Source organism: Suncus etruscus, chromosome 4 (genome assembly GCF_024139225.1).
Source record: "Suncus etruscus isolate mSunEtr1 chromosome 4, mSunEtr1.pri.cur, whole genome shotgun sequence".
Lineage (NCBI taxonomy): Eukaryota > Metazoa > Chordata > Mammalia > Eulipotyphla > Soricidae > Suncus > Suncus etruscus.
In genome coordinates, this window is record NC_064851.1 from 93307441 (window position 1) to 93331357 (window position 23917).

Here is a 23917-nt window from a genome sequence, read left to right on the forward strand (position 1 = left end):
CTGGCCCTCCAATGGCCTAAGGGACATGAACTGGACCTTGTTTAAAAAAGTTTGAGGACCACTGGAAGGAGTGAGGTAGAGGGCTGTTTCTGTTCACTGGGTTTGCAAGCATTTCATTGGTTTCAAAATATGTATGTTATTATATTTAATTATCAAATATTTTACAACCACATTAATTTCTGGTTTATTGAAAATGGAGCAAAAATATAGATGCATAATTTGTCATTTTCTTTTTATTGTTTTTTTTTTGGGGGGGGGGGAGTCAGAGGTTATTCCTGGCTCAGCACTAAGAAATCTCTCCTGGCAGGCTCAGGGAACCATATGGGATGCTGGGGATTGAACCTAGATTAATCCCATTGACAGTGCACAAGGCAAATGTCTTACCACTGTACTATCATTCTAGCCTCAAAATTTATCATTTAAAATCCTTCTTGTCTAGGGGCTGGAGTGGTGGTGCAAGTGGTAAGGCATCTGCCTTGCACGTGATAGCCTAGGACTGACTGCGGTTCGATCCCCTTGCATCCCGTATGGTCCCAAGTCAGAATGATTTCTGAGCAAATAACCAGGAGTAACCCCTGAGCATGACAGGGTGTGGTCCAAAAACAAACAAACAAAAAAACCAAAAACAAACAAACAAAAAACAACCCAATCTTCCTGTCTAACTATTCAGACAAGTACCACACATGTTGTTTTGATGTCATCCTTAAAACTGTTCTCTCTCATCAGTGCTCTATTTTCTTTTCTTTTTTTTCCCTTCATTTTACTTCATGCTTGAGGTGATGGACTGAGGAACTTCAAAGACCATTCCTTTTATTTTTCCCAAATGGAAGGTACATGAATTTTCAGCAAGTCTTTTGAATGTCATCCTCAAACTTTGAACTGCCCTGGATGGACATGAAAAAGATTCTATCTCAAAGCTCCTTTCATAATACTTTCCATTAGGTTTCACACAATACAAAATCAGGTTTTCTTTGCAGGAAAATAAATATACCTTATTACCTCTTTGATGAGGTTATTAATTCTGGAGGATGCTTTTCTTTTTTTCTTCAGAAGATTTCCAGGCCCTTTCAATTTAAAGGATACTCATCTCTTCTTTATAAGTGGTAATAAAAGAATTTCAAAACCTAGCACAGTTTCAGAATATTCACTTCTTTGGCAAACTAGGTCTCTATTATTCTGCAAAAAAGTAAAATCAACAAGATCTACTGATGATTTTTCATGCATCATTGTAATGCATGAAACACCCCAGTTTTTTTTTTTTTTAAGCTAATACCTATTGTCTTTGATCACTATGGTTTTTAATCAAACCCTCACTTGGACAACATCTGGAGGACTTAATAAAAAAACACTGTGCTTCATTCCCACAATCTGTGATTCAGTTGTCTGTGGTGGAGCGTGAGACGTTTAATGCCTACCAAGACTTTCTCAATAGTGCGGACAGAGTTAGGTTTCCTCAACATGGTCTATTTTTTATTAGGTGACACTTAGGGCAGGGGACCGGTGCCAGGTGTGAGCCCAGGCACATTCTTTCCTAGCTCGTCATCATCCACGCTGAGAGGCTAAGGCACAGATCTCATCTCTAGACAGCTGCTGAAACGCCAGCCAAAAAAAAAAAAAAAAAAAACTTCCTCCACAATCTGCATTCACACGTGACCTCCCGGCGTCTACACTCCAGTTTTTTCCGTGTCTCCACCCCAGCCCCAGGCCTGACGGTAGGAGTTGGAACCGCGGGACAGCCAGTCTCCTAGCCCCGTGGCCATCCGTCGCGATGGCGCTGCGGAGCGCGCTCCTCTGCTGCCTCCTGGTCGCCTGGCACGGCCGACCCGGCCTGGGCTTTCGGAGTCCCGCTGCGGCGGTGGGTGAGTTGTCCAGGTCCCCGACCCTGCGGGTGGCTTGCCCTGGGAACGCTGGCGGAAGAGCGCACGGAGCCAGGAAGCTGGGTTGCGGGCTGCCAGGTTCAGCGAGCCCGGCAGGCGCTCAAAGCCCCATCTCCACAGCTGGGCTTCCCGGGGCTCTGGGCAAAGGCAGCCTAGGGACGAAAGGGCTTTTAAAGCCACCGGGCCTAGACACCCACTGTGTGTTGGCTGATCAAATGCACGCTCCACTTGGGGCGCTCCAAGGCTTCGGGATTCTGCCCGCCAAGCAGTTGTTTACTTTTGGCCTCCTGGTATTAAATCTGCTAGTCTCAAAGGAAGAAAGGAGACCCGGAGTTGGCACTTCCATCTGCTCCTAAACTGCCAAAAATCTAAGTGGAGGTGCCCTGTCTGCCCTCTCCCTGGGGTGTCCTTTTCAGTGGCACTGGAAAAACTCTTGCCCTGTTCAGTGATAGGTGGTGAAACTTTACAACTCCCTTAGCAAGAGCATTGCCAGCTCGTCTGTCTTACCTACCCTATAGAAACAAGGGGATTTACTTTTTATTTATTGATTTATTTTTAATTTTTATTTTGGTCAAAGTGGATTACAAATCTTTCACAGTAATTTTTTAGATATATAGTGACATTGGATCAGGGGCGTTCCCACCACCAATGTTGTCCTCCCTCCACCCCTATTCTCACCTATTCCACCCCCCCCCCCCCCTTTAACCTCCCGGGCTGTTAGTATATGTGGTCCCTTCTGTGTCTAGCATGTTGTAGATTGGGTGTCGATTCTGTTGTCGTTGACTTTGAATTTGGCATTTAAGTCTGATCATATTTTTATTTCTACTTAATGTTTATATGACTGTCTGGTCTTGGTACCCTCCATTATTTGGGTCACACCCGACAGTGCTCAGGTGCTCAGTAAGTAGGAATACTTACCTTTTCTTTACCTAGACCCCTGGGAGTAGGATTAAATTGGGGGGAAGGGGATACCTGGTTGTGCTTAGGCATCCTATCTATCCGATGTAGTGATGACACTCCCAACACTTTGTAGTGGCATAGTAGTGGTTCTCAACGTGCCATGTAAGACCTCAGTTTCTAAGATTGGTAGATAAAGAAGAATTTGAGACAACAACCTGTTCAGACAACTTTCCGGTTGAATCTGATATTAGAATTTGAGAACCTCTACTTCCTGTGGATGTGTGAGAGATTGTCTGATGATATCTGAGCTGATCTTTGTAACTACAAAGTTAACACAGTGTAAGGTTGAATCATCCAAGTGAAAAAGTCACAAAGATCAAGGTATGCTTTACCCTCCTGAATTCTATTAAAAATACTTGATCTTCTGTTTAGAAGGGGAAAATTCCATAGGTGAAGTTGTATTTTGTGGTTGGAGGCATAGGTGTCTCTGAAACTCAGTGACCCAGTTCCTTGTGTTGAAACTGCCTGAATGTTGTAGGTGCACACTGTTTCTCAGGACTTCAGAAATATTAGGGAGGGAGAAAAAATAACCTTCCCTTTGCAAGCCAAGTCCTTATGAATCAGCTGTTGGCAGTTGAAAGCATGAAGTGTAAATATGGTTTTTCTAATTGTGAATGATTATAGATGTTTGTTTCTAATTTTATCAAATCATAAGATGCACTTAAATGATGTGACTGTTTAGGATTTGAAAAATTGTCCCACTGTTGCCTGAGATTAACCAAGGTAAACAAATCTTATAGTTTTAGGGATCCAATTGCCTAAAGCAAATGAATGTCTCCTTCACAGCTCTCAGCTGTAGGTGTAGGTGTAGGAAGCTGTGTTTGTGTTGCTGACGTTATAAGGTTGAGTCATCCATCTAAGGGAAAAGAAACGGATAAGGCAAAGGGAATGTGGTAACAAAGTTATACTGCTGTAGTGAACACTCTGCAGTTTATTAGGTTATATGGTTTCTACATTGTAGCACATTCCCCTTTCTCCTCAACTTATCCCAAATGGTTGAACCATTTTCCAATATCAACCATGATTAGCACTTGCTTAATTGTATTGGCTGTTTGTGCACATTCACACACTTTCTATTCTTTGAAGGCCTGGTGATGAGAGCACACCACCACCAGGGAGCTTCGCGTGGATGTATTTGGCTATAACTATTTTGGTTTCATAGGCCAAGATAAACTATTTGGTATTTGGTAGCAACTGACATTGCAAACAATGAACATGCCTAAACAACAATCCTATGTTCAGACATTTGATGATCATTTACTGGGCTTTTAGAATACAGTATAACATTTTTAGATATATTATTTATTAGTTTATCTGAGCACATTGTTGTGGACATCTTTTCAAAAACTACCTGTAGAATAAAAAGCATTGCTGTGTAATATAAAGAACTTTGGACTGTAAACCAGAGGATCTGGTTTGTAGTGTGAGCTCTGCCATTGTCCAAACTTATGACCTTGATTACACCCCTGCTTCACTTGCCTTCCTTGCATTTTATAGGAGGCAGGACATAGGTTCCCAGGTAGTCATTGTTCATAAATTCCAGGTTAAAAATCTGTCAGATCTTTGTTCTTGTCTTTTCTTTTAAAGATAGGCATCAGGGCCGAAGGGAGAGGTGGCACTAGATGTAATATGTCTGCTTTGCAAGCGCTAGCCAATGATGGACCATGATTCAATCCCCCAGCGTCCCATATAGTCCCCCAAGCCAGGAGTGATTTTTGAGTGCATAGCCACGAGTAACCCCTGAGCCACCAGGTGTGGCCCAAAACATCAAAAAAAAAATAGGCTTTCGTGTAATTAAACAAATTCCCCCTACTTTACCTGTCTGACAATGCATTATAGTAAGTGGACCAGACTGTCTGGAGAGCTGATCTCAGCTCAGCTTTCATTATTTAGTTACTATGGAACTTTGAGAAAATGCTGAAATATGTTTTTACTTAATTAAAGGATGCTTGTTAAGGACAAGACAGACATATTTTAAATTTTTTGGATAGAAAAATCTATGTCCTAGATTTTTACGAGAGGAAACTATGTTAATGGTTTTCTAGTTTGGGTTTATAACAATTTAATATATTCATAACTTACATCTCCTTAGTCATTACAGTATCTGAAATTTATGTGGGCACAGTCTATTTTACATGAACCAAATGCAACAGAAGGCCATTTGAATGTGAGCACCCACACACAGTGTGTACATGGAGTCAGATTTCTTGAATTCCTATCTTGTCTGCTGCATATAACATATTCAGCTTGAACTTAATTTCTGTGTTTGATAGTTCCTTTTCTGTAAAGTGGAAATAATGATTAGTCAATATAAGCAAAAATTAAGAAACCCAGTACTAACTTTACAGTAGGTTCTAAATGAAATTTCTTTTACTTAGACATGAGGAAGTTATAATTACAAGTAGTGTTTAAAAACTAAAAAAAAATATACAACTTACTAGATGCTGGATACACCCTATTTTCTGGGCAATAATAATTTCCTGGGCAATTTAAAGAGGCTATTCCAAACTACAGTGCCAGGAATCCAACTTTGGCCTCTTGTACTCCACCCTTTGAATTACCACCCATTTTTCTCCTTTTTGATTATATACTTTTAAATAACTTTTGCTTGTTGGTTTGTTTTTTGGGTTTTGGATCACATGTGAAGGCACTCAGTGGTTACTCCTGGCTCAGCATTCAGAAAATACACCTGACAGGTTTGGGGGACCATATGGGATGCTGGGGATGAAACTCCGTTCAGTATATTTTCTTCCCATTGTGCTATCACTATGGTCCCTTTAAATAGTTTTTGAAGTAAAACTTTAATAGTTTGACTTAATCACTGAGCTCTCACCTACTTGGCATTATTATTATTTTCATCTTATAAATGCCAAGATCACATAGCTAGATTGGTAAATGTAACTTGGATTCAAAGTCAGTCTATTTCAATCTTAACCCCCCCAAAACTATATACTGTTTTGTTCATTGCAGCTTAACATTTTGCAATTAATAAAACATATGATTACTTATGCTTAAATATGTAATACAGACACAAACATATAAACACAGTATAGATAAACACACTTAACACAACAAACACACATAGTTATGACATACATATGTAATATAAACATTTTCTTACATAAAATATATGTTTATACATGTTTACATATGGTTTTTGTAAGATTTTTAACCTCAAAAAGGGCATTCTTTTGTTGTGTTATTTACTATGTCCATTTTTATGTACTGAATAAGTTTGTTCAAATTTATCCTCTAAAATATGGAATAAATGATGTAGGAAATCCTTAAAATTATGAGTAAATACCAAGTAATTGACCATAAAGTTGTTTCTTTTATTTCTTTTTTTAGAAATTTTGTTTTCCTCTCCTTATCTTTAAATTTAAGCAACTATAGGAATAATTCAACTTCATAAATAATTCAAATATAAATCACTATTTCCATCATAATAAGCTAACTTTTTAATTTTTTTATGTTGATATCAAAGCTTTAGGTAATGTTCAAATGTTTGCTCAATGATCAGAACTTTGATTATCACTATTTAGATGTTTAAATTCTATTTATTCAATTCTTCTGGCATATTTAATATTGCTGCAATTTTCTTCTGATGTGCTTCTCATATAACCTAGTTATAATCAGAAAGAGTTTAAGATTCATTGTGATTTTTTTTTTTTTTTGCTTGTTTATGGATCACATCTGGCGGTGCTCAGAGATTACTCTTGGCTATGAGTCAGAAATTGCTCCTGACGGACTCAGGGGACCATATGGGATGCTGGGAATCGAGCACCAGTCCATCCAGGGTTGGCCACATGCAAGGCAAGCGATGTACCATTGTGCTATGGCTCTGAGCCCTGTTTTTGTTTCTGTGCTTTTTGTGTTTTTGTTCTGCAGTGTTTCCGGGTTACTTCTGGCTTTGTTCTCAGGAATCATTCCTAGATCAGCTGCCTGCAAGGCAAATGCTCTACCCAGCGTGAAAATATTTTAATGCAATGTAACTTATTTGTTGCATTAAGAAGGCAGAAAGATGATATATGCAAATCATGTATTATAAATTTTGACGAACTTTCAAAAGGGGCGTTCAGTTTTTAACTCTACCATACATTAGATGTGTGGTAGAAATTTTCTATTTTATCTAAAATATGTATTTCAATTGTAAATTGAAAATGACCTCTACTTTAGAGAATTTTGAGAATGAAAGGACATAGTCTATTTAAATTGCTATCACAATCATTGTACATAGTAAATATTTAATAAAGAAGATACTGTAGTTAAACATTTCTTTTAGTGAACAAATCTCTTTCAAACAAGGATGTGAGCAAATGGGTTCTGATTTATTACTTGAAAGCCCAGTCAATGGAAGTATCATCTTTAACAAATATTTCTCTTAATGTTATTAACATTTTATGAAAATGTTTGAGAGAATTACATAAATTATGTAACACTTACTAACCTTTGGAAATTTCTTTTTATCCCAAATTTTCTTTGGCACTGTTAGCTACAGTACTATTATAAATGACTTTAGGCATATAGTGCTTCAACACTACACCCATTACTAGAAAAAATCCTCATCAAAAATAGTGAATTGAATCCAGTAATACATTAAAAAGATCATACATCACAACCATGTTGGATTTATCCCAAGAATGCAAGAATTATATATGAACCAATCAATGTAATGTGTTATATTAATATATGATATCATAAAATAAAAGATAAAAGTCACATGAAAATATTCATAGGCATTATTTTCTGATGACATATTATACTTTGAAAACCCTAAAAACTATAAGAATTCTAGAAATAAACTGTAAAGTGATAACCTACAAAATTAATAACAAAAATATAAATTTCTATATGCAAAGAATGAATATAGCAGAAATTTTTAGAAATCTCATTCAAAGCTGTGCTCTTTCAAAAATCAAGTATCTGAAAATCAACATGACAAAGTAGATTAAAGACATACAAATAAAACTGTATACCACTATTAATAGAAACAGAAGACATAACACAATGGTAATACACTCGCTATTTTGAACTTAAAACTAGAATGAAATGTTTTTTTTTTTCTTGACTTTTAGACCACACCTGGTGATGCTTAGGGGTTACTTCTGGCTCTGTACTCAGGAATTACTACTGGCAGTGATCCAGAACTATATGAGGTTGAACCCAATTTGTCAACTTAAATGGCATGCGCACGACCTCCTTCACTGTTTCCTGGCTTCCATAATTATGAGGCAAAGATTTTGCAAGTACTTAGTAGTTCCGGTATTAATTTCTGGTTCTGCTTCTGCAATTGATTTAGTTTGTAACCCTAATAATTATGACACATTTTCAAATCAATTTAATGGAACAAGAATCTAAATAAGTTTTAAAATGTTAGAGGCTTGCAAGGGTGGGGCCATGGTAATAAAACACAATTTGATATTACTATTGATTTCCCTGAAGGATGTCTCCATGCAATTTATTATGCAAATTCATGCTTGTTTTGTAGTCTTTGTTAGGTAGTCATGCCAGCACTTAGCTTATCTCTCCTGACATATGTCAAACAAAATTTTCCCTACTCTCCTTAGGATCCTATCTTCTAAGAGGGAAGAAATTTATTTTACTTCAGAGAAAATAACATTTTTTTTTGTTTTTCTTTGAACAATTATTTTGTTTGTTTGTGGGAGCAGTCACATGTTGGGGTGCTTGGGAGAATCATTTCTGGTAGTGCAGATTGAGTGAACTCATCCTCCATCTTGCAAAGCATGAACCATGTCTCCCACCCTTGTAATACATAAAGAGTTAAATTACTAACACTTTTCACCTTATAGGGAAGAATGATTGTCTCTAGTATTACTTTAAATCTTTGCATGGGAATTTCAAATGTGAAATTGGTGTAACTGTGTTTCTTTTTTATTCAATAGGACAGTTTTGGCATGTGACTGATTTACACCTAGACCCTACTTATCACCTCACAGATGACCTTAGACAAGTGTGTGTTACATCCAAAGGAGCCAAAGCTTCTAATCCTGGAGTTTTTGGAGATGTTCTGTGTGATTCTCCATATATGCTTATTTTATCTGCATTTAAGTTTATTAAAAATTTTGGACAAGATACATCTTTTATGATCTGGACAGGGTAAGTGATCATATAAATATTACTCAATATTTATGTACAGTGTACTGAGATTATTTAAAGTTCTGAGTCCCACCAGAAGTTTATGTTTTAAGATGTTTTAGGCTTAAAAGGTAATAGTCAAATTAATATTATTAGAGATAAGATTTTAGAATTCTACGTATATATGTTTAGCACACTCTGTAAATAAGTTGATGTTATGAGTCCATAAACAGTGTATATATATATATATATATATATATATATATATATATCAGTGTTCTTTCACATAAGTTTACTCATGTGAAAATAAGTAAAGTTTATTCACATGAAAATATTCTGAAAATGTAGTAATGGTATCAGTTAACTTGTGACAGCAATTGGTGATTACAGTAACTAATTCCATCCATATGATAGATAGAAATACTATATTTTCTGTACCTGAAATAATCACCTATTACAATTATAATAAGCACCTATTATAATTCAGTTACATATTATAATTAATTTAATCTTTATAATATATTATTATTATTATTATTCTCATTTTGTATATGAGAAAGTGAAGGTACTGAGCATCTAAAAAACTTGCTCAACCAAATATAGATAATAATGAATGTTACTGCATCTGAATCCAGGTATTTTGGGTTTTGATTCTGTGTTTTATAATTGTGATAAATTGTGATACTTTTTCACTTTTCAGAAATCTTTAGCTATGCCATGAAATAGCTGAGATTTCTAATTTTTCTTTTGTCTAACACAGTTTTATTTTTTGTAGGATCATCTATGAGAGTTATTTTAACTAACGTGAAGTCTGTAAAGTTTCATAAATAAAAACAATTAGTAGCTATTTACAGAAACTTATTTTGCTTTCTTCAATTTTGTTTCCCCCCCCCCCAAGGGACAGTCCACCTCATGTTCCAGTACGTCTTCTATCAACAGACATTGTTATAAATGTAATTGCTAACATGACGGCCATAATTCAGGATCTCTTTCCAAAGCTTCAGGTTTTCCCTGCACTTGGGAATCATGACTATTGGCCACAGGTAAATTCCATTTAATCTTCTGGAGAACCTTAAAGGATTTTTTCCATCAGTAATGTCAAAGTAATGACAACAATTAACTAAAAGTAGGGTTTAAATATAGGTACTTAGTAGGCATGATGAGTACTATTTATCATGGAGCAGACAAATATTTTATTTCATTTAAGTGACTTATTAATTCATTAAAAGTTATGTATATAGGGGATGGGAGGAGGACAAATTTGGTGGTGGGTATTCCCCTGATTCAATGTTAATATGTACCTAAAATACTACTGTGAAAGATATGTAAGCCAATATGATCAAAATAAAAATTAAAAAAATATTTTAAAACAATATTTTAGAAAAAAGTAATTGTAGAAGGAGTGATTTATCAAAATAAATACATTTTAGTAGACTCTAAGGCTTAGTACTTCTAAATAAATTAAGAAAAGTAGTCATCTTTTTGTGTGTGTGTGTGTGTGTGGTTTTTGGGTCACACCCGGCAGTGCTCAGGGGTTATTCCTGGCTCCAGGCTCAGAAATTGCTCCTGGCAGGCATGGGGGACCATATGGGGCGCCGGAATTCGAACCGATGACCTCCTGCATGAAAGGCAAACGCCTTACCTCCATGCTATTTCTCCGGCCCCAAGTAGTCATCTTTATATTAAATCATATGATAAAAATATGAAATAGAGGCCAGAGAGATAGCACAGAGGTAGGGTATTTGCCTCAAATGCAGCGAATCCAGGACAGATGGTTCAAATCTTTGCATCCCATATGGGCCCCTTTTCCTGCTAGGAGCGATTTCTGCAGAGCCAGGAGTAACGCTTGAAGAGCTACCGTGTGTGAGCAATAAACCAAAACAAAACAAAAAAAAATTAAATAAAGATATTCTTTGGACATTAATCCAAAGAAAATAAATTAAAGATAACCATATACAATCATCCAAATAATCTTGTTTAATCTGAAATAGGAAGTCAATCTATTGATTTATATGTGTAGAAATCTAATTCATTAAATTATAAAGTTTTTAATTAAAAACACATTCACTGGGGCCGGGTGGTGGCGCTAAAGGTAAGGTGCCTGCCTTGCCTGCGCTTGGACGGACCGCAGTTTGATCCCCCGGTGTCCCATATGGTCCCCCAAGCCAGGAGCAACTTCTGAGCACATAGCCAGGAGTAACCCCTGAGCATTACCGGGTGTGGCCTAAAAACCAAAAAAAAACAAACAAACACATTCACCAATATTTAAAGAGGCCAGTACTTATTTATCTTTTATGAACAAAAAGGGCAACATTGCTAAAACTTGTAAAACGTACAATAAAACATTATTTTTTAAAGATATACACACACAAAAAAAGTTATATAGCTAGTTTGGGGAAGAAAATTTACTTAGTTTATGGACTATTCCTGTTTTTCTACACAATATACTTCAATTTTTTTCCTTTGAATAATTTTATTGTTTATATTTCCATGCTAGCTTTGGTAAGAAAGTTCAGTATTATACATTTAATCTTTTTAGAATTTCTACTAGGCATACAAAAGCTGTTCATACTCTGATGCAAGCTCGATTTTTGTTAAAAACAAAATAGATTTTAAGACATAAGGAAGTAGGGCTGAGAAGATAGCACAGTGGCAGGGCGTTTGCCTTGCATACTGCTGAACCCAGGAGACAGGTTGGATTTCCAGCATCACATGTGGTCCCCCAGCCTGTTAGGGGCGAGAGTACAAACCAGGAGTGACCCCTGAGCGCTGTGGGTGTGGCCCAAAAACCAGCCAACCAATCGATCAATAAATAAATAAATAAATAAATAAATAAAGGGAAAATAAAAGAATTAAGGAGGTAAGTCCATGTTCAGGTCCAGTTTATTCAAGTAAGGTATGGTTCAATAATCTGTAGGAATATTTATTCTCTGCTATAGTTGAGTCTTCAATATAGCTGAGTGATTATTTAAGAAGCTTGTTGTGAACAAAGTCTGGGTAACAGACATGCTTTGAGGGTCAGCTATAGGAGTGAAACATCTTAAATTTGTGTAGATTCAAAAGATCTCAGAAATTCATGTTCACTTTAGCAAATAGAAATAAAACTATCATTAGTGGCCCAAATGCAATTATATTTTTGATCTAACCTGAAAATCATGATTTTGAAAAGGATGAACTTAAATGTCAAGTGGCTTCTTGGCACTAGTGTTTATTCTTGAGAAAAACAATCTCTGAGTCTTTATGAGTCAGTTTTCAACTATTTAACTTTTGTTGCTGTTGACATATTGCACCACACAGTGGAGAGGCTTCGGGAAGAATTGTCTCAGGAGCCAAAAATCACACACGTTGTTTTTGAATGCTTTAGGTGACTGGCAGATTTATGGGTTTAGAGTTATTGTCATAGAAGTTTGAATTCTTGCTATTGTATGCTTCCAATGGCTTTATAAACTTGGGTAATTCACTTCTTGTTCCTAATACAAAGGCCATTCATTTGTGTTATTGAATGAAAGGCCTCAGCCTCCTACCTGGCACACACTCATTCAATCAGAGAGACTCTATTAGGTGATTAAGCTCCCCTCTAGATATAATTTTACTAACTTCTTTGAGGACATTTTAAAATGTATTTGTACTTAAGTCTTCTTTTGGTGAAATCAAATTTTGTGAATTAAAAAATATAGTTACTATCCAACTTCTAAAGTATATTCCATTATATGTTCAATTATTAAGTATATCTTAACTATTAACATTTTCTGTTTAAAGTTTGAATTTTTATTTGAATAATTTCTATCATTGGACTGATATTTTCCCATTCCATTTCAGTAATGTGCAATGTGATGTAAAAATCCACCCAACCATTACCCTGGAGATTGATATTTAAGATAGAATTTTGGTATTAGCAGCAGATAAATATGGTATATCTTATTTCTCCATAAAAATCCCATATATTTGTTATAAATATAACCACATGAGCATACATAAGAGATATGTCCCCACCCATTACATCAGAAGTAGATATTAGTGTGGGCAGTAGAGATTCCTTCCATTTGCCAGGCAGAGAAGCATTCTGGGCTAGGGTCCTCATTTACTCCTACACTGTAAGACTTGTGCTACTAAAGTAATGGGTGGGTAATTTTCCTAACCATTGCACTTAATTTCCCACCATTTGTCACGACACAGACCAAAGAGGGATGGAACAATAGCATGGCGCAATAGATAATTACTCTAGTATCTAGTAATGGAAAGATCCAGATTTAGTTCTAGGACTAATCACCAGTTCCTGGATAAATAATATAACATCTGTGTGCTTTTATTTCTCAAATTTAAAGGGAAAATATAGAGGAAATTTATGTGATTTGAATATTCCTTATAAGCTGTCAGTATCTTGGCAACCATCCCAAATTATACAAATAAATGGATAAGACTTTGTTGTTTTTCATTATGATAATGATGATGATGATAATGCTTATGAGAAAATAGATTGTAAAGGCAAATATTTTATCACAATGTGATAAAATATGATACACAGATACTAAATGATAATATTATGTTTTAAATATAGTATAAAGATGAAATCTGATATAAGATTGGCAGAAGTGCCTTTCAGATAAAATTATATTGCTTCCATTACAATACCATGCTGTTTTAAATGACTATTGCTTTGTAATAGAATTTAAAGTTGGGAAAAAATGATCCCTCTCATCTTTTTAGTAAAGGTTGTTTTAGCTATACATAGGCATTTATTGTTCCAAATGAATTTCAGGAGTGTTTGATATACTTCTTTGAAGAATACCATTGGTATCTTTAGAGGGATTGCATTAAATCTGTACAATAATTTGGGGAGTATTGCCATTTTAATGATGTTAATCCTCCCAATCCTTTAATATATCTATTTCCTTGTGTCCTATTTTATTTCTGTAGCAATATTTTGTAATTTTCTTTGTCTAGATCCTTCACCTTTTTAGTTAAGTTGACTCCAAGGTATTTGGGTTTCTATGTTATTATTGTGAAGGAGGTTGTTTTTTTAATGTCTATTTTTCTCTATTGTTATTTGTATATTAGAAGGCCACTAATTTTTGTGTTAATTGTATAGCCTGCTACTTTCCTATACAAATCTTTTGTTTCTAGAAGCTTTTTGGTAGTCTTTAGGGTTTTTAAAAATAGTATCATACCCCCCAAAAAATAAAAAAGAAAGGGGCGGAAGTGGTGGCGCAGTGGTAGGGCTTGTGGCTGACCTAAAGATGGATCTCCGTTTGATCCGCAGGCATCCCATATGGTCCCCCAAACCTTATCCCTTCCGCCACCACTCTGGACCCTCTTTTGTGTCTTTTTAATGAACATTTTATCATATCATTTCTACATACTAAAAGAGGTGCTTTGTGTATAGCACTGCTGATAGAATAATTGTTTCGGGTCTGTTTATGGTGATTTCATGACTGGCTTTCTTTTGTTTGTATACTTTTTGAACCTCTGAGGTAGGACAAGTTCATTGTTTGATTTCTCACTGTCTCCCTAAGTGACAAATTCAAATTCTTTTGTTTTTGTTTTTGAGCCACACCCGTTGGTGCTCAGGGGTTACTCCTGGCACTGTGCTCAGAAATTAAATTACTTCTGGCAGGCTCGGTAGGCCATTTGGGATGCTGGGATCGAACCTGGCTCCTTCCTGGGTTGATGTATGCAAGCCAAATGCCCTACTATTGTGCTATCGCTCTGGTCCTATGTATGTATGTATGTATGTATGTATGTATGTATGTATGTATGTATGTATGTATGTATGCATATACATCAATTTCTTTTTTGGACAAATTCTTAATGTTTTAAATCTATCTAGTTTTCATCTTTGCATCTTGAGATTCCTAACATAGTGAGTACGCAAGTAATGTTTAAATAATTAATAAAAATTGCTTTAAAGTTTCACATGTGAATTACATTGTTTGTGATCAGGATCAGCTGCCTATTAACACCAGCAGGGTGTATGAAGCAGTAGCAAACTTCTGGAAACCATGGTTGAATGAAGATGCTATTGCTACTTTTACGAAAGGTATATGAAAAACTTACTCAGTTCCATTTTATCCTAATTTTTATTTATGTTGACTGAACTTACATCTTTACTGTTTGCTTGAGAAGCTAATTTTGAAGACCCTTTACACTGAATTTCTCTGTAGTCTATCAGTCATATATGAAATCCAGAATGGCATAATAGTAAGAGGGTAAAGGAACCAGGGCCATGAAAGTAAGGCCACCTCAGTGACTAGCTCTGAAAGTACTATTGCAGTAAACAAGTTTTTTTTTCCCCATCACTGCTTCCCAGGTGGAAAAATTCCTTTGAGCTTCTTCTGCATTGAATTTGTTATAGCCCTGGTTTAGCTACCAGATTTTCTTTTTTGTTCTGGTGGGGGAAGGATAATTTTTGTGGGGAGCACACACTTGATAGGCTCATCTTAAAGGTTCATCACTCTGTGTTTTGGCAGCCATATACAGAGCTGGGGGGGTTGAATCTGTGTTGATCACATGCAAGGCAATTTCCCTACCTGCTGTACTATTTCTCGAGCTTCAGCCATTAGTAGTCTCTGGCAAAGTCAAGTCTTTTCGCTATGGTTTATTATATTTCTCATTTTAACTTCACGATCAGACAAAAGTAGGAGATTGTATTATTGTTCCTTTACAAAACTCAATACTTTCTCACTTTGAGCTGAACATTTAATTATTTTTCTGTCTCATCAAATTATCACTGTTATTACCTCAATATATAAGGGAACCCAATTGTAGGTGGGCCATAGAATATTTTTCAATAGTTATGTATAAGAATCTGATCCCCATGTAATAACACCTATAATATCAGCGCAAATTCAACAGTGAGAAACAACCTTTGTAATTGACTGCAATGAAAAATGTATTTTCCCAGTGCCTGTATATCTGTATTTTTTAAAGAATATGTTTTGAATTTGTTTTTTATAGGTGGCTTTTACTCACAGAAAGTGGCTCCTGATCAGAACCTTAGGATCATCAGTCTAAACACAAATTTGTACTACAGCCCAAATACTGTGACTCGGAATATGACTGATCCAGCAAATCAACTTGAATGGCTCGAAAACACACTAAACATCTCTCAGCAAAATAATGAGAAGGTAGATCTTGTAGACCCAAATCATCAAGGGATAAGCAGAGGGCAAAGTAAGAGGATTTATTCAACTTGAAGGTGGCCAGGTATTAAGTAAATCTGGTAGAATTGAAGATATTTTACATAAAATATCTTACAATTGATCACTATCATTGATAGTTTTACTTTTGTTCTGCTTTGAATTATTTGAGGATTTATTAACATCTGTAGATATAAAGTATAATCTAAATGAATTTATATTGTTACTTTATATCACTAACAGTATAGTTCAAATGAGATAAAAACACATAAAGAATTAACAATTTCCAAATTTATTTTTATCTTTTGGTTTTTGGGTCATATTTGGTAGCATTCAGGTGTTACTTCTGACAGGCTCAAGAGATCATATGAATGCTGGGGATTGAACCTGTTTGGTTATGTGCAAGGTAAACATCTATCCACTGTGCTATGGCTCAAACACCAATATTAACAATTTTATAATTATTCCTATGTTAGTTAATAGAAGATAATGGTTTATTACATTTTAAATTTTAATTCCTTTGCTTTTCCCCTTGTACATTTAAATATGATTAGTTATGGTAAATGTGCAAAAGAGATTTTTTTTTATCAGTAGTTCTACTGTGTTTCTTTTTCTAGGTGTACATAATAGCCCATGTTCCAGTGGGGTATCTGCCCTATTCGAAGAGTACCACAGCAATGAGAGAATTCTATAATGAAAAGTTGATAGAGATTTTTAGAAAATACAGTGATGTCATTGCAGGACAATTTTATGGGCACACTCACAGAGATTCCATTATGATTCTTTCAGATAAGAAAGGTAACATGACTTTCTGATTGAATTTACTTTCTTTGCTTTAGCAAAGTCATGAATATTTAACTATTTTTACTTGCTCATTCAGTGAAAAGTGATCCTGCAGTGATAGCAGGCTACTGATTTCTAAATTACTTGCTATTGGTTGTATAGTATGTGTCCAAATCTGTTATTACTGTTTCCTTTAGCTAACCTCAAATTTAAAGAGATTTTATTGGTTGCTATTTACCTACTCTAGTCAGATTTCCTTAATATACCTTGTTTTGCTTCTCAGAATATATAAATATATAAATAAATATATGTATTTATATTATATTATTAGTATACATTTATATAACATATTTATTTTTATTAATATACATTTATTATGTATTATATTTATATATTTATGATTTATTTATTATATAGATACATACTTATATATAAGTAAATATAAATATATATATATATATAGGAAAGCACAATTTGCTGTTGGTTTTAATAAAATATATTGAATTATTTAAAATATCTTGCTGATATTGCCATTTATTCAGCATTAAAAGAAAGAATTGGAGATTTTGCCAGCATGGGTTTTGGCAAGCCTCCGCCATGCCAAAGGTCTTTATAACCAGGCCTAGGAGGGGTGAGGGGCTTGGGTCACCCCAGAACCCTTCCACCTCCATCCTCCAGAACTCCAGGGCTTCCCCTGGGCCACATGCCTGGGGAGTCAGTGAGGTGGGTCCTGACGAGGAGCTTAAAGGTTACCCCGGGTTTCCCTATTTCCCACCTGGCTCCGCAGTGAGGGTTTGGGTGGGAGCTTTGAAATTCCAGGCTTCCAGCTCTTTAAGGATCTCTTTCCTTCCTGGGAGCTGGGAGTTTTTAAGCATGGGGAATGGCAGCACAAGAGGTTCTGGCTTCAGGAAGTCACAGGCAACTTTCCTTACTAACCCTGTCCATTGTGAAAGCCCCCCCGTGGAATGTATAGACAAATATTTGGATACCATTGGGTTTAATCTGTTTGTCATATTCAGAACACCACCCAGAAGCTCATTTTATTCCTTTACTCCCTCACTCCCACCTCCTATTACCCCACATTTAACCATTTTATTTGTACTAGTGATTTTTGTTTTGGCCAAGGTGGATTGCATATATTTCACAGTAATGTTTTGGGGGGAGTCGGAAGCTTCAACAGGCAACACGGGACGACATGGCTCCATGTGGTAGGCATTTTGGCCAAGCTTAGGGGAAGATACAGCCTCGGCTGCCCCCCACAGCCTTCTTTCTCCTTCCTTCCAATCCCCAGGACTAACCCTGGCCACCTGCTCAGGGTCCCAGCAAGTGGATTCCGGCAAGGAGCAGTTTTAAAGGAGACCTTGGCTTTCTCGTTCCTGCAGAGGACAGGGAGGGGACTGGTGAACTTCCGGCTTCCAGCAATTAGGAAGCAAATGCCTCTAGGGGAGTTGGAAGCTTCAGCAGGCAATAAGGGATCGACATGGCTCCATGCTCTCCTCGCTCTTTATGAGGCAGATTATTATCCTCTCTCAAGCTAACTGCCAGCCAGCTCCCAATAGGAAAAAGATAGATTCTCTGCCTGAGAAGAAACCAAAACTCTGTTACTGTCAATCTATTATCAATGGACTCCTATCTTCCAACTCCCTTCTCTGGGTACCTGTGCTTGCTGCCATAATCAGTTTCCAAGACACCCCCAGTCAAAGACATTTCCTGATATGAGGTGCTGTGAGTTGTTTACAGACTCCAGATGGCCAAATAACAGACCAAAATAGTGTCTCGTAAACAACACCTTCCTCCTCGACTATTTCTAAAACATAAAAGGGACACGTGTATCTCCTTTGTATATCTCAGATGTATTCCTTTAACATCTATAACTCTCCTTTGAATATCCTCTATATAGTGACAGTTTTGCCCACTGTTTTTTTTTTTTTTATTTGATTGATTGTTTGCTTTTTCCCCTTTGAGATCTGTTTTATAAACAATACCGGTAGAAGAGTATCTCTGTATAAAATTCATGTTTGAACCAAGTTACGGAGAATGTTGGACTTGTTTCATTGGCCCCCAGATGCACCAACAATATCTTGTGGCATTGTTTCTCTTTTGCATAGGCACATTAAAATAGGAAAATAATACATATGCAAAAAAGTCCTTATCTAATAGAGATGGGAACATAAATTTGGTAATGCAGTTAGGCCTTATACCCTGAACATTATCATGATTTGGCTTAGGCATCAGAAGAATGGGCATTGCCCATACACTCCTGAACAATAGATACCATCTATGGAAACAACCACAATTGTCTATAACATTACCAGGATGCAAACCTTTACCATGGAAGACCTACTACTGCTCTGGCATTGACTTATTCCAAGGAGGGCTCTCAACACTCAGAAGATTCAGCAACAACCTGCTTGCAGGGCAGATTGCTTCGCATCTAATGGTGTGCTGAAACTAGAGGATGCTCCAAATCAGCCTGACTTCAATGAAAGAAATGCATAGAATCCAGAATCTTTAAATATAGGAACCAAATACTAACAACAGCTAAAGTGTGAAAAAGTTTCACCAGGACCATGGAGAATGATTTGGGTTAGACAGACTGGTATGCCTAGAGCCCAGAGTCGGTCTTTTTTTGTTTTTGTTTTTGTTTTTGTTTTTGGGCCGTACCCGGCAATGCTCAGGGGTTACTCCTGGCTGTCTGCTCAGAAATAGCTCCTGGCAGGCACAGGGTACCATATGGGACACCGGGATTCGAACCAACCACCTTTGGTCCTGGATCGGCTGCTTGCAAGGCAAACGCCGCTGTGCTATCTCTCCGGGCCCCAGAGTCGGTCTTATGCCAATAAACTTCTGGGGTAATTCCTTCTTGTAATCAGGCCAAGGTTTTTTTTTTTTTTTTTCCCATTTTTTCCATATTTTTCTGGGCCTATGCAAACAACGGTGGTTGCCACTGTCACAACTTTACTATTGTGTATATATATATTTTTTAACACTTTATCCTTTAAGAAAAAACAGTTTACTGAACTTAAAAACAAATAACTGTAGTAGAATGCCTGTCTCAAATACAGGGAGAGGATGGGAAGGGGGAGGGGGGCATTATGAGGGAGGAATGTTACAGTGGTGAAGGGGGATTTTCTGTTTGTGACTGTAACCCAAATATAATCATGTTTGTAATCATGGTGCTCAAATTAAAAAAAAAAGAAAGAATAAGAAAAACTTTAGCATAAAAATGATTATTTTATATTTTTGTAGGAGGTAAGACATAGTTGACTAACAAAATTTTGATTTTCTAATAGTCAACCAAGAAAAAAATTCTTTTCTTTCAGTAATTAAAGAAAAACTTAAAAACATAATTTACATTTTAATGTAGAATTGATTTAGTAAAATTGAACATTTCTAGTATTTGATTTATTTCTCAAAAAGAAATGCAACTTTGTAATAGATATGTAAAAAAGTAAAGGATATTTTATTAAAATCCTGATTACAATTCTTATATAAGTATTGAAATATTGTTTTATGGAGAGATATAAAACTTGTTTTATATTTTGAGAAAATACTTGTTATTATTTGAAACTTTTATTATGAACTATTCATTATTATGAATATATTTAAAATATATAATATATATAATATAATATATAAATATATAAAGTATATATATTTAAATATATATATATATATATATATATATATAAGCCCCCATGAGCCACCACTTATATTCACCATTTTGGTAAGATTCCCCCACATTTCCTTTACATGTTTATTCTTTTTTTTATGAAACATTTTAAGTGAATTTAAAATATTAGATCTTTCCATTCTATATGTTTGTTTTGCTCAAATATTTGGGTAACTAGATTAACCATCCAAGCATATATTTTGTTTTGTTTTGTTTTGTTTTGTTTTGTTTTGTTTTTTTGGTCCATACCTGGCAGTGCTCAGGGGTTACTCCTGGCTCTGCTCAGAGATCACTCCTGGCTCAGGGGATCATATAGGATGCGGGTATTCAACCTGTGTCTGTCCTAAGTTAGCTGTGTGAAAGGCAAATGCCCTACCGCTATGCTACCACTCTGGCCCCAATATCCAAGCATTTTTTATTAGTTTATAATAATAGTGTACTTGATTTATCAAAATTATAACTTTAAAGTTGTTTCAGATAAAGTTTGATCACACACCACTTAGCTGTAAAATCTGGGAGTTTGTAGTTGAATCAGTCTTTTAAAAATATAATGCATATGTTTATGTTTTTTTCTAGGAAATCCAGTAAATTCTTTATTTGTGGCTCCTGCTGTTACCCCAATGAAGAGTGTTTCAGAAAAACAAACTAATAATCCTGGTATCAGGCTATTTCAGTATGATCCTCATGATTATAAATTATTGGTAAGTTGTGGAATTTTAGGATTAATCCTACATTTATGCTCCTGCTTTTGTAATTTTCATCAGTTTAATTGAATGTTTCTTTTCTATGTAAGCTGAAACCTCGTGATATCTTCTCCTTTTTCTGTTTGGAATGTCAGCACTTTCAAAGTGGAAGCTCATTGAGCTCATGTTTAGAAAGTTGCTTCTGACCTAAATATTTAATTTATCTGGATGAGGGCTTTATTGTACAGTATTATTTGTTTGTGGAGCTGGGTGGATTTGGTTACATTGAGAATTTTCAGTTAGCGTATTTTTTAATAAATTATTCTTTAAGAGATAGCTGAAAAATAAAAGACTCTGAAACCATACTTATCTGTATAGTATTGCCAAGGCTTGTTCCAATTTATTTACTTGTATAATGAAAATAAATATGTTACTGATTTTACGTAGTTTCTGTGAGAATTTCATGATTAGATATAATTTAAATATATAAATATGGCTCTTAGAAAAATATTTGGCTCATTGCAATGAATGTTCTTTTAATTTTAGAAAAATATGTCGTAAGAAAATATTGAGTTGGATGATTAACTGAGAGAAAAAGGTTGTTGAAGTGTATATACAACTGGTGGGCTATGTCAGGCACACAAAATCATGTGCATTTCTCTTTTACTTGATGGGATATATATATGTTTCTAATCAGCTTTTCATAATTCTTCTGCTTGTTTTGTATGAACAACAGATTTCACAAAAGCTCTTAGTCCTGTCAGTCAATATTGAAAAGCTGACCATAGCTTATCATTCTTTGCAAAATATTTAATATCACAAGAGTTTTTCAATTGATGTCTTTATTGGTATAAGTTTTTTTCATAAACTTAATAGATGATAATTCTTATGATTTAGAACCTGACTTCATACATAAAATAGGGCAGGGAACTCTATTTTAATCCACAAATATTAGATTAAATGAGTGAATTTAACATTTGACTGTTAGCTAGTCCAAAAGATTTCTTTTGCAATTATTAGTTCCCTACTTTTTTGTTTGTTTTGTTTTTGGGCCACACTCAGTGACACTCAGGGGTGACTCCTTGCTATGTGCTCAGAAATTGCTCTTGGCTTGGGGGACCATATGGGATGCTGGGGGATCAAACTGCTGTCCATCTTAGGTTAGCTGCATGCAAGGCAAACACCCTACCAATGCACCACCGCTCTAGCCTCATTGCCTACTTTTGTATTAGAACCTCAAATATACAAGTATGGTATACGCATACATGTATATATAAATATATTATCATTGAAAGCTGTTCCTGATAAAGATCAAAGATTTAAAAAACAATTTTGAGCCAAATTCATTGTTCCTTAGGGTTTATCATTGGAGTTTGGGGGACCATATGTAGAGTCATGGATAGAATTTATGTTGACCTCATGTAAGTGCTTGACACATACTATCTCTAGGATATAATTGAAATTTTTTTAAGAGTTTGGGGCTGGCGAGGTGGCGCTAGAGGTAAGGTGTCCGCCTTGCAAGCACTAGTCAAGGAAGGACTGAGGTTCGATTCCCCGGCGTCCCATTTGGTTCCCCCAAGCCAGGGGCAATTTCTGGGCGCTTAGCCAGGAGTAACCCCTGAGCATCAAATGGGTGTGGCCCCAAAAATAAAAAAAGATTTTTTTAAGAGTGAAAACAGTTTGTCTAGTATGACTTTAGTTTTTGAAAAAACAAATCAAGATTGTTAATAGGTATATTATATATGCTATGTGTCTCATATTTACTAAAAGATAATAAATACATATCTTCTAAATATTTATCATTGTTTTGTACATAGAAGAGAAACACATTTACTACAGTATTAAAGAATACTTAATTGGTTCAGGGAAGTTTAAAAGTGCTTTAGAGACATTGTATGGGAGGCGCCTCTTTAGAAAAAAAGAGAGAAATGAATCTGTTTTGTTACTGTTTTTCACTATAGGATATGCTACAGTATTATTTGAACTTGACAGATGCTAATCTAAAGGGAGATGCAAACTGGAAGTTGGAGTATAATCTGACCAATACATATGGCATTGAAGATTTGCAGCCCAAAAGTTTGTATGGATTAGCTAAACAATTTGCAATCAAAAACAGTACACAGTTTATGAAGTACTACAATTATTTCTTTGTGAGTTTTGACAAAATTGGAATTTGTAAAGGCAAATGTAAAACCCTTCAAGTTTGTTCAATTATGAATCTTGATCATGCTTCTTACTTAGATTGTATCAAAAAACATTATATAAGGTACAATGCATAAAATTTTACCTTTTGTGTTAAAACAAATTGAATCATTGTTCAATTGCTGAGCTTAGTTTGTGGAAATTGTTACACAAATCTTGATGAATTATTGAATTCCTGTCTTTGTTTCATTTACATTATTTTTATAATGCTCTAACATAAATACATTTAATATCTTATCTTTTCATTTCATTTAATATATAGAAATAGTTTATTACTAGAATGGTATTTGGATATAAATATCCTATATTCTTCTTTATGCACCTAATTTCCTAATTTTGATTACTATTGAGATTGTAACTTATATAATAAAGAAAATTGCTTCTCCCTAAGTATTATTAGTTATTTTTAGTATTCTAAATTTTACTCTTTAATTTACTTATTAAAATTCATGTTTAAACTGCAGTGTGATTGTTTAAAGTTCAATTGTTTATAGATGTATTAACACT

The 23917-nt window shown here is 35.4% G+C and overlaps 1 protein-coding gene across 1 annotated transcript; it reads left to right on the forward strand.

The window, feature by feature from the left end:
* Window positions 1-1623: 1623 nt before the first annotated feature.
* On the forward strand, window positions 1624-23543 carry SMPDL3A (sphingomyelin phosphodiesterase acid like 3A). The gene is made up of 8 exons (XM_049771162.1): window positions 1624-1859; window positions 8741-8954; window positions 9832-9976; window positions 14874-14970; window positions 15888-16057; window positions 16687-16867; window positions 21102-21226; window positions 23170-23543. The coding sequence occupies exons 1-8, from the start codon at window positions 1769-1771 to the stop codon at window positions 23485-23487; spliced, it is 1341 nt and encodes a 446-aa protein (XP_049627119.1). The 5' UTR covers window positions 1624-1768; the 3' UTR covers window positions 23488-23543.
* The last annotated feature ends 374 nt before the right edge of the window (window positions 23544-23917 follow it).

Excerpts from the sequence above, each read along its gene's own strand:
- SMPDL3A (XM_049771162.1), top strand. The coding sequence starts at position 1,769 with ATGGCGCTGCGGAGCGCGCTCCTCTGCTGCCTCCTGGTCGCCTGGCAC. Across the intron at positions 1,860-8,740 it reads GAGTCCCGCTGCGGCGGTGG|GACAGTTTTGGCATGTGACT; the intron begins GTGAGTTGTCCA and ends TTTATTCAATAG. Across the intron at positions 8,955-9,831 it reads TCTTTTATGATCTGGACAGG|GGACAGTCCACCTCATGTTC; the intron begins GTAAGTGATCAT and ends CCCCCCCCCAAG.